The sequence below is a fragment of the Crocuta crocuta genome, unplaced genomic scaffold (assembly GCF_008692635.1).
Source record: "Crocuta crocuta isolate KB4526 unplaced genomic scaffold, BGI_CrCroc_1.0 scaffold29, whole genome shotgun sequence".
NCBI lineage: Eukaryota > Metazoa > Chordata > Mammalia > Carnivora > Hyaenidae > Crocuta > Crocuta crocuta.
In genome coordinates, this window is record NW_027533280.1 from 1,610,752 (window position 1) to 1,621,899 (window position 11,148).

The 11,148-nt window shown below is 55.4% G+C and overlaps 1 protein-coding gene across 2 annotated transcripts in view; it reads left to right on the plus strand.

The window, feature by feature from the left end:
• The window catches only part of SCARB1 (scavenger receptor class B member 1), a 34,246-nt gene extending 33,316 nt beyond the window's left edge, over nt 1–930 (plus strand). Inside the window, exon 11 of one of the 2 annotated variants that reach the window (XM_077747999.1) lies at nt 43–930. In XM_077747999.1, coding sequence (XP_077604125.1) covers nt 43–162 — 120 coding nt within the window. In that variant the 3' untranslated portion in view covers nt 163–930. The remainder of the gene's footprint in view (nt 1–42) is intronic. The other variant, XM_077747998.1, reaches the window with a different exon arrangement.
• Nucleotides 931–11,148: the final 10,218 nt, after the last annotated feature.

An 11,148-nucleotide genomic window follows, 5' to 3' on the forward strand; every position in this document is an offset into this window, starting at 1 on the left:
CCTGCCGGGGCCTGGTGCCCCAGCTGCTGTCTCCCTCCACAGGGTCCCAGAGATGTCACGAGCCAGCCCAGCGTGGCCACGGAGCCCGACCGGCTCCCCAGCCCCTACACCCCACTTCTTCAGGACTCACTAGGCGGACAGCCCACCAGTCCTAAAGCCTGAGCCCCCTGGTTGCCACACGCGTGTCCACACACTGCACACCCCCGGCACGTGTCCACACGTGAGTGCACAGGTGTGTGCAGACACACTCAGGGATGGAGCTGCTTGCTGAGGAGACTCAGAGCATCATCAACAAGGACTGTCTGGAACCTTCTGGAACCTGTCCGAGTGGCCCACAACGCGCGGGCACTGGGTCCCCTCCCCCAGTGGGCCCAGGCTCCTGACAACTCGGGCCACCTGTCCCCGGTGCCCCTTCAGCCAGCCGCAAGACACCGCCGTCCCTGCTCGGTGGCTCGGCCACGCAGGACACGGCTTTCACTACTGTCCCCAGACCCAGCCCAGGAACCCAGACTTCTTGTGCCAAAGCCATGCGGGCACGGGAGCTGCCCGGCCGCCGCCCGCCCCCTGGGCTGGGCCCCACGCACCGTCGCACAGGCCTCGAGGGCGGTGTGAGTGGCTGCTCCCGCCGGCTCCCAGGTCCCCAAGTCCGCGGGGGGTGCCGGGGCCCCTCCTCCAGCTAAACTGACGTCATCCTGCATCTGAGCCGGCCGCTCCCGGTTCGGGGAGAGGGAGGCACTGCCCGGAGCTGCCCCCCCGCCCCCAGGGCCATCAGCCCCATCCGTCTGGGCGCCCGGCCGCTCCAGTGGGAGACCCATGCGTCCCCGCCTGGGCGCCAGCCTCTGCCTCTTTTCTACTGCGAGAGAAATGAGTTTTATCATCTTTTAAAAAATAACTCACTATTGAAGTAATAAACCTTTTTTAAAAGTTAAAGTTTGAGTCTGTGGCAGCTGTTTGTGGGGGAGTCGGGCTTCCTGGAAAATTCTGGCCTTTTTGCAGTCCATAGCTCCTTTCTGGTAGCTGTTCCTAGGGGCTGGGCTGCCCCCCTGCCTGCCTCTCTCTCTCTCTCTCTCTCTCTCTCTCTCTCTCTCTCTCCCCCCCTCCCATCCTTCCTTCCTTCCTTTCTCATTCTCTCTTTCTCTCCTCCTCCATCTTTCTCTCTCTCCCTTTCTCCCTTCCTTTCTTTCTTTTCTTTTTATGTTTATTTACTTTTGAGAGAGAGAGAGACGGGGAGAGAGAACTCCAAGCAGGCTCGGCACTGTCAGCACAGAGCCCAGTGTGGGACTCGGCCTCGCTAACTGTGAGACCATGACCTGAGCCAGAATCAAGAGTCAGGCGCTTAACCCACTGAGCCACCCACGTGCCGGTCACTTGCCTTTCTATTGTTCTGAAATTTCAGCCTCGTTTATATTTAACATTCTGTGTAGATACCGCATGAATGCAGTTCTTGTTTAGAAGGGGCAGGATCTGGGCGCGCCTGGGCGGCTCAGTCAGCTGGGCTCCGACTTCAGCTCAGGTCATGGTCTTGTGGTTGGTGAGTTCGAGCCCCGCGCCGGGCTCCGTGCTGACAGCTCAGAGCCTGCTTCAGATCCCCCGTCCCCCTCTCTCGCTTCGCCTCCTCCACTTGCACTCTCTCAAAAAGAAGCAAACATTGAAAAAAAGAAAAGTGTTTCCAGTTCTGGGCGATTATGAGTAAAACCCAGGAATGGGGTTGGTGGGGCCCATGGCAGTTCAGCCTCCTGAGTTTCTGCCAGATAATTTGCAGAGCAGCAGAGTAGCGGAGCTTCACCTGCCCTGCGGAACGGCCAGCACCTTGGTATTTTAAAACATTCTAGTCATTCGTGGCGGAATCTCATTGTGGTTTTTATTTGCGTGGAAACACATCGCCTAATGAGGTGAATACGGCTTCGGCGCCATCCCCAATTAATTCCTGTGTCCCTGAGTGACAAAAACTTTGCTGGGACACCAAACATATCACCATTTCCATTCTCATTTTCGCAGATCCAAGACAGAGAAGGCTTGTTTACATAAATACGCAGCCGTGGGGGTGGAAGGCGTGTCCTAGTGGTGTGTCACTCAATGCTTCTCCTCTTGAGTAATGAGCAAAAACCAGATAGCCATCTGTCATCAGAAAGCATTTTTGCTGATCTGTCAGCTGACAGGCCCCTGTGACCTTTCTGCACATTTGTAGAAAGCAACAAAGTGGACATCACCTATTTGCAGCAGGATGGCAAGATTGCTCAACCTTCAGATTAGTTAGTCCTGTAAACCAGTATTTGGGGGCGTCCCCCGAGTGGGGACCCGAAGGCAGCGGGAGCGGTGGGGGAGGGGCGCGTGGCGAGGAAGTTCTCCTCCACCTGCAGGCAAAAAGCTCCAGGGGAAGCCAGGCTTCCGAGATGGTCCGTTCAAACCCTCCTTTACCGTCCTTGGAAAGCTGAGCTCAGCGCTCCTGAACTTGAGATTGAGGACCTTTGACCGCAAACGGCTCTGTGCCTCAGCTTCAACCAGACACTTTTTTAGACGTTTGCATGGAGCTCTACCTGCTTATAAAAAAGAGAAAAAAAAAAAGGCAACATCCATAAAGCTTTCTGCTGTGTGTGTGTGTGTGTGTGTGTGTGTGTGTGTGTGTGTGTGTGTGTGTCCCAAGGGAACACAGTAGAAGTGAATCCGCCCTTCCCGGGGCTCGCTGTGTGAACTTCTTCCTTCTGAATGTCTTTGTCAGGTTGAAGTCAGTTTGGTTTTTGGGGGCAACCTTGGATCCAAAACACATCCAGCGACTTCCTCCAGGGCTCAGGGAGGGAAATGCCCTCAACACGTTCCCGACTTCCATGTGGCTTTGGTCTAAGGAGTTCCCAGAAGTGTCTGGCTCAGACTTTTCCCTCACGCTCGCACTCTACACCCTAACCCCCCACCTACCATGTGACTTTGTTAACTTAGGTTTTTTTTTTTAATTTGATTCATCTTTTAAAAAAAGAATTTTCTTTTGAAAATATAAAAAAGCAGTTGTATCTAAACTTGTGGGTCCAATGGGCAAGTTATGTGTTTTCCGGTATCCCTGAACACAAATCACACAACTACGGAAGTTTAAAGATGTTCGTCCGGGGACCCGCTGTGTGTGAGAACTCCGCACTGTTCCTTACTGTTCCTTACCATGTCCTGGACTGGCCCCCATCTTCCCACTCTGCTCCAGGAATAAATGCTACCCTTGTACGGAAGTTTCCCTCCTCTCTGTCTCGCTCAGTCCTGGCCATCACCAAAGGCTCAATTCCAGCCATGCTGTCTCCTCCAGGAAGCCTCCCTGATCACTTCTGCTCACTCAGCTCTCCTCCACCTTGGAATTCCGGCCACACTGAGTCTGTATCCTGGATGATGCTAGAATGTTCTAGAATAGTAGAAGTCCCGATTCTACTTGCTGTAGCTGCAACCCCCAACAGCAGTCGTGTAACCGCTGGTCCCTACAATTGTGTTTAATTCAGATGGTTGCACTCGTCTGCATTCCTTTGTTGACACAGATGTCCCTTCTTTCGGCTACTATTTGTTGGGTGCTGCAATGTCTGTGAATAAAATCCCGAGTGCCTTTCCTCATCGGAAAAAAAAAATGGGGACAATTTAATACCTGCCTTGCAGGGTCAGGTGCGGATCTCAGGAGTTGGTGGCCTCATGTGAGGGGTTCAGGGCTGCGACGCTGCGCACAAGCCCACTGTTTTGTGCTAACCTGGCCGGTGACCCTGGGGTCTGTCACCCAGAGGCTGGCCAGCCAGGTCCCGGCTCCCATGCAGGTCCTGTGAGGTCCATTCTCCACGCAGTGGCCCCAGAGGTCGTTCTGAAGTGGGAACTATCATAAGGTTCATCCCTTGCTTAAGCCCGCGTGGCTTTTCCCCACCTTGAAGGTCAAGTCCCCCTTCCGGGGGCTGCCTGGAAAAGCCCCCCCTCCTCACGGCAGGGGTGCTCGACTTCTAGGCAATTCCAGGCTCGGCCACTGGGGGGCGAGCTGTGCACACAGGTCGTTGGGAGGCCTGTGCTCTAAGAGGTGCTGAGGATCAGCTCTTAGGGTGTTCCTTACATCGGGGGAGTGTGGCCCGAGGTCACAGGTTGGCTTCAGAAGCTTGTAACCTCGGGGCGCCTGGGTGGCTCAGTCGGTCAAACCTTCGACTTCGGCTCAGGTCATGGTCGTGGTTCGTGGGTTCGAAGCCCACGTTGGGGGCTCTGTGCTGACAGCTCAGAGCCTGGAGCCTGCTTCCGATTCTGTGTCTCCCTCTCTCTGGGTTCCTTCCCTACCTGTGTTCTCTCTCCCTCTCTCTCTCTCGGCCCTTCCTCCGCTTGCGCCCTATCTCTCTTTGTCTGTCAAAAATGAATACATGTTAAAAAAAAATAAAAAGGGGCTGAGTCGGTCAAGCGTCCAGCTTCAGGTCAGGTCATGATCTCGCGGTTCGTGGGTGTGAGTCCCATGTTGGGCTCTGTGCTGAGAGCTCGGAGCCTGGAGCTGCTTCAGATTCTGTGTCTCCCTCTCTCTCTGCCCCTCCCCTGCTCACACTCTTGTCTCTGCCTCAAAAATAAACAAACAACAACAAAAAGAAACTTGTAACCTCAAGAATTTGCGTTTTATGAAAATGGGCATTTTGGGGCACCTGGCTGGCTCGGTTGGTAGAGCATGTGACTCCTGACCTTGAGGTTGTGAGTTCAAGCCCCAAGTTGGGTATAGAGATTACTTAGAAATAAAAATTTTAAAAATGGACTTTTTTTTTTTCCAGGAAGTGTTTCCTTAATATTCTTCAGATTTTCAAATGGGCCTTGACCCTTTCCAAGGGTGTTGGAGGCAAGAGAGACACCCCCAAAATGAAAACCAGAGTCTCGTGATGTTTGCTTTTCCTTTGCCTGTAATGGAAGGGCCGCTGGCCTCGGGGGCAGCCTCCCACGTGCCAGTCTCTTTCTGCTCCAGTGGCTGGTTGGCCTTCGAGAAAAAGCATAACCCCTCTGAGCCTTGGGTTTCCCACCTGAGAGGTGGGAGGTGCAGATTCCTGCCCCATGACTGGGGCCTCCTGTGAGGGTGGAATAGAAGTGATGTGGGAACATCATCTATGGGGTCTCCAGCAAGCATTTATTAGACACCCACGGCGCTGGGCGCTTGCTGGGTACTAAGAGGGACTCGAGCTCTGAGACAACTGTGTTCATTTATTCATCCGTTCCTTCAACAAGGGACACAGCGTCAGACACGCATGTATATCCTGGGAGCTGTCTTTGGTTGGGTCCCTCAGTTAGAGCGGCTGAGCCATGGGCGGGGGGTCCCAGGAGGACAAAGGGGGCTCTCACAGCCCAGGGGTTTGGGGCGTGGAGGGACACTGACGCCGGCGGTGCACAGTCGCAGCCCAGGGGCGCTATTTAAGGTCTGTTAGAGCACCGACTCCTCCGCCTCAGAGATGTGGTGCTGGTAAAGCAGAGCGGTCCCTGCCCGCCCAGGCTTGCATTCCCGTGGGGGTGGGGGGGACGGCAAACATGTGAAGGAAAAAGTAAGATACCTCCAGAGAGGGATGAATGCCAGGAAAGACATGAAAGCAAGGTGGCATGATGAGACGGGTGCTAGAAGTGTTTCTAGAAGCATCCGCTGAGAAGTGTCATTGAGGCTAATTCCTGAGGGATTCGAAGGAATCAGGAAAAGAGCACTTTAGGACCTGGGAACTGCATGTGCAAAGGCCCTGAGGTAGCAACATGCAGACCAGAAACCAGTGGGCTGTGACTGGAGTGTGGTAAGCGGTGATGGCGGGGGATGGGGGATCTAGGCAGGGACTCAGTCATCGAGGGTTTGGATTTGAAGCGCAGTGGGAACCACTGGAAGGGTAAGTTGGGAAGCGCCAGGATGGCTGTTTGTGCTGTGTGGGAGCTGCAGCGGGGACAGGTGTGGGTGCACAGAACCCAGCAGGGGGCACTCGACACAGTAGCACCCCGCCTGCCCCCTGCTGGGGCCCCAGAGCCCTCAAAGCGCCCCTGCAACAGCGGGGGCAGGAGAATGAGGCCACTGTTACAGGTGAGGAAACTGAGGCACGTTGCGTGCCTCTCCTGCCTTCTTGCTTCCTAAGTGACCCCTTTCGGGGAGGGTGCATCCCCTTGCTCGTCATTGCTGGGCCTCCTTCCTTAGACTCCGCGCCCCCAAGGGTGGGCACCGGCTCTGTGGGCCCCCCGCTGCGGCCGCAGCACCTGGTCGGGCGTGTGTGCAGATGAGTCTTGGAATAAAGGAAGGAATGACTACGGCGGGTGCGACGTGCGGCAGAGAGAGCGAGCGAGTGCCGGCCGCGCCCAGCAGGGGGCGCTGCGGGACCGCCGTGCGCATGGCAGCCCCCCCCCGTTCCCTCACCCAGGCCTCTGCGGCACCCCACCACGTCTGTACTTTGAGGCTCTGGACAAACGAGAAGTAAAAACTGAAAATTGGACGGGTCGGGGCCGCACAGTCTGGGCTCCTCTGTATGTTCACCATGAACAAGCCAACAGTTTCCACAGGTCAATATGCCCTGAATATACCCGCGTGGATTTGGGCAGGGACGGGGGGGTGGGGGGAGGAAGCAGGAATTAGTAATGTCCGCAGAAGGCAGGTTTCCGTAACGGGAAATGGTTACGATTCTTTGGACCTGGGTGTCGGGACCTGGCTCCCAGAGCGGATCCTGGGCCCGACTGTGAACGCTGTTGAAGGCGGGCCCTGCCCTGCCCAGCTGCCCTGGTCCCCAGCAGGTGTAAGGGGTCAGACCAGAGGGGCGCCTGGCTGGCTCGGCTGGGTAAGCGTCAGACTCTTGGTTTCCGCTCAGGTCATGATCTCTGGGTTTGTGGGATTGAGCCCCACGTCAGGCTCTGTGCTGACAGGCAGAACCTGCTTGGGATTCTCTTTACCTCTCTCTGCCTCTCCCCTGAATGTATGCGTGCTCTCTCTCAAAACAAATAAACAAAAAAAAATAAAAAATTAGGGGCACCTGGGTGGCTCAGTCGGTTAAGTGTCCCACTTCGGCTCAGGTCATGATCTCGCAGTTCCTGGGTTCGACCCCCGCGTCGGGCTCTGTGCTGACAGCTCGGAGCCCGGAGCTGCTTCAGATTCACGTCTCCCTCTCTCTTTCTCTCTGCCCCTCCCCTGCTCACATTCTGTCTCTTTCACAAATAAAGAAACATAAATAAAATAAAATAGAATAAAGTAGAATGAAATGGGATAAAATAAAATAAAATAAAGTAAAATAAAATAAATAAATGTCAGACCAGAGCTGGGGTGTTGCTAACGTGGGCTGTGCGTCACGTTAAACCCTCAGCACGCGCTCCCTTCATTTCCCTCACGATCCGGCTAAGTGTCCTGGTCGTCACTGTTCTGTTTTTACCGATGAGGAAACTGAGCACCGAGAGGCGAAGTCAGTGCCCAAGGTCTTCTGTCCAGGAAGCGTCAGAGCCCAGATTCGAGCCCAGGCAGCTGGTCCCACACGCCTCCTCGTCCGGTTAGCCAGGACTCATCACCGGTGCTGGTAGCCAGAGGCTCCCGCTTTCTCTTATCCCTCCTGGAACCCCGGTGGGAACCGGCTTCCAGGAATATCATGTCCAACCAACCCGCCGTCTGGGTCCTGGTTCTCGAGACTCTGAGAAGAGGGGGGTGGGGTGCACGGCAAGGCTCATTTATGCGGAGGCAATCCGGAGTCCATCTAGGAGGAGGCTCCACACGCCACAGACGCGCCCAAGGCTCCGTGGATGGGCTCCCAGCGGGGGACGGTCCACGCTTGTTCCAGAGAGGTTGAGAATGGAAGGGAGGATGGGGAGGAAGAGTAAACATTTCTAAAAACAGTGCTCGGCTCTCCAACCCCCCAACAAAGCATGAAAGAGAGGACAGCGGATGGGGGGCAGCCCAGACTTCACCGCCTTGTTTCTGGCAGGGGTCCTGCTCTGGCCTCCCTCTCCGAGGTTCAGGAGCGAGTTCCAGAAGCTTCCAGGCCTGGCGTGCCTTCCAGAGGGTGAAGGCCACATGGCAATATCTTGGAGCCCGGAGTCAGGGCACCTCTGCCACGAGGCCTCCGGCACAGCCGACCTGACGCTCGGGAAGGGGCACCTTCAGGACGGAGCCCTTTGAATTCTGCTCTAAGGAACACACGTTTGAACGGCATGGGCCGTGCACGCACATTTCTGCAAACTAGGTCTCATTTACCTCCTCAACTTCCGCCACGGAATAGGACTCCCTGTCCCCTGGGAGAACATTCCGGCAGGCGGATTCGAACAGCATTGCCGTGGGAGGCACGACAGTCGCAGCCGGGCCCGTGGCAGTTTTCCGGAACTGGGGAACATTCTTCTGGCGTCTGGGACCTTCTGTCTGTTTCCATGACCCACCGCTTCTGCTGGACCCTGGGCTGCGGGGTTCCTTCTGTCTGAGGGGACGCCGGCGTCTCCCGCCTGGGGTGTGGTGCGCTCAGCTCTGTGGCCTCTGCTGGTGGCCACAGCGGCCGGGTGAGGGAAGGACAGGACGCCTCCCACGGCATCAGCCTCGGGCATCAGGCAGGCGGCAGGCTTTGGAGCCGTTTGCTGTGGGGACCTGACTCACCGTGTCCTTCAGGCAAGTCGGTGGGGACCCCTCTGTGTCCCCGCCAACAGGAACTGGAATTCCCGCCTCGTTCATCTCGCAGACTGTAAAGAAGGACCTTTTACGTGCGTCAGGCCGGAAATAGCTTGAGGAGACTTTGGAATGTGTTGGCAGAGCAGTCTTGGGACAGACCCCAACACCCAGAATGCAGTTCACCTAGACCGGCTCCAGGTCTCGCGGGGCTGAGCTGTAATACCGGACACCGCCAGGAGGTGTCACTGTCAAACGCGGCCCCGGGAATCCTCACGCATGTGTGTCTTTGGGTGTAAACCCAACTTCATTAAATGACAGACGCAGATGAGTGCAGGTGGGTTCAAGTGCGCACAGAACCAGGCAGCAGCGCAAACAGGCCCGGAAGGCCAGGGGTTTGTTCACTGAGTGGGAGGGTAGCTTCAACGCTAAGCCAGAGGGTGAAGGTGTGTGTCCTGCCCAGGGCTTGGCTGGACCTCTGGTGGGTGTGGGTGGGCAGTGGATGCTTTTTATAAGCTTATTTATTTTCGAGAGAGGAAGCAAGCAGGGGAGGAGCAGAGAAAGAGAGAGAGAGAGAGAGTCAGTCCCAAGCAGGCTCCACTCGGTCAGCACAGAGCCCGATGCGGGGCTCAGACTCGTGAACCGTGAGATCATGACCTGAGCCAAAACCAAGAGTTGGATGCTTCCCCGGCTGAGTCACCAGGCTCCCTTAACACTTCTAAAGTTATACAGTTGACACCGTCACAGAAGACTGTGATGACATTTCACGAGAGCCTGAAGGCGAGGGTGTCAGATTGGAGCTTAAAGAGAGCGGCATTTTGCACACTGGGCTGCGGGCGGGTGATGCCCCCCCCTCCACACACCGGCCCGGCCTGCCTTCCCGTCACCCTAGAACCTGGCTTTGCCTTCGGCTGCACCCATGGCCGCCTCGCTGGGATGCAGGCTATTGTTGCCAAGGCTTCTCTAATTTTTGGTTGAACTTTCAAAGGAAGATGGTTTTTAAAAATGTGAAGTTTCCTGATTTTTAATTATTGGCAACAAATTCCAATTAAATAAAGTACTACGTGGGCCAAACGAAACACATCTTGGACAAGACTCGGTCTGTCGGTTTCTGAGCAGTACTTGCCTTTGCGTGTTAGTCGTGTAATTTAAGCGTACATGTCTGTGGCTATAAACCCCTTTCTGGAGGTGTGTAGGTGGGTGTCTTTCATCAGCTGAAGTCACGGAATGTGTTTATTATCTTCTATACAAACCAGGGAAAATAGATCATACTTTGGTGTTATAAATGGTAACAGCAGAGACATATGTTTCTAGTCAGAACCGGGGATGAATACTGGCTCTGCGATTTACTGTGTGACCCGGGGCAAGTCACTTAACCTCTCTGAACCTCAACATCTTCATCTGTACAAATGGGGGTCATAAAAATACCAGTGTGGTAGCCACGAGTCACGTGTGCACCAGAGGTTTTTCACCTTCCGGGCACGTGGAGAAGGCTGCTTCCCGGCCACCTGGTGGTTGGACGGGGCCATGTGATTCCCAGGAGAGCGGAGGGTTATTTGTAACACTGTGGACTGTGGCATTTAACTGCTGCCGTGAGAACTTCCAGAATGCCTTTTCCCTCTGCCCTGACGACAGGCGGCATCCGAGATGCTGAGTCCTCAGTCAGTGTGGGTCCCAGCACAGGGCTACACGGACGGGGCTGCATGAAGCGCGGCTCTGAGCTGACTTCCGTAGAATGAGCAAGAAATAAACCTTGGGTATGTGAAGCTGCCAAGATCAGGACTCTGTGACCGCCGCACTGTCACCTAGACACCTCAGCTGTCACGCCCCCCCTCAGGGAGTGTCGTGGGGGCTCAATGAAATGATGGATGGGAGGCGCTTAGCACAGCACCTAGCACTCGATGACTGTGCAATAGCTGGTTGAGTTTTCTCTCTCTCTCTCTTTTTTTTTTTAATTTTTAAATGTTTTATTTATTTCTGAGAGAGAAAGAGAGAGAGAGAGAGAGAGACAGTGTGAGCAGGGGAGGGTCAGAGAGAGAGGGAGGTACAGAATCCGAAACAGGCTCCAGGCTCTGATCTAGCTGTCAGTCAGCACAGAGCCCGACGTGGGGCTCGAACCCATGAACCGTGAGATCATGACCTGAGCAGAAGTCAGACGCTTAACCGACAAAGCCACCCAGGCGCCCCGAGTTTTCTCTCTTAAGTCGACAGATATTTGTTGAGTGCCTACGGCTCGTGGGGTCCTGTTCTAGGCTCCAGGGATAGAGTGAGCAAAGCGGACCCAGACTCCTGACCCCTGGGCTTCCGAGCTACCAACACGCCTCTCCCCCCTCAGCCAGGCTCCAGGAAATGGGGTCATTGGCTTTGTTCTGGGCCCGCAGGGGTTGAAAGCTGCTCTGCAGATACCGTCAGTGGCAGCCAGACAGGGACTGGGGGGCCCCTCCCTTTTAAGGAGGCAACAGGCAGGTTGTGACCGTTTGAGGCCAGGTCACCCCGGGCGGCCCGCAGTGACGTCAATGACTGAGCCAGGCCTTGGGCAGAGGCCAGTATTGGCTTTGCCAGGGGAGCGGGCGGAACGGCTGGTGGGAGAC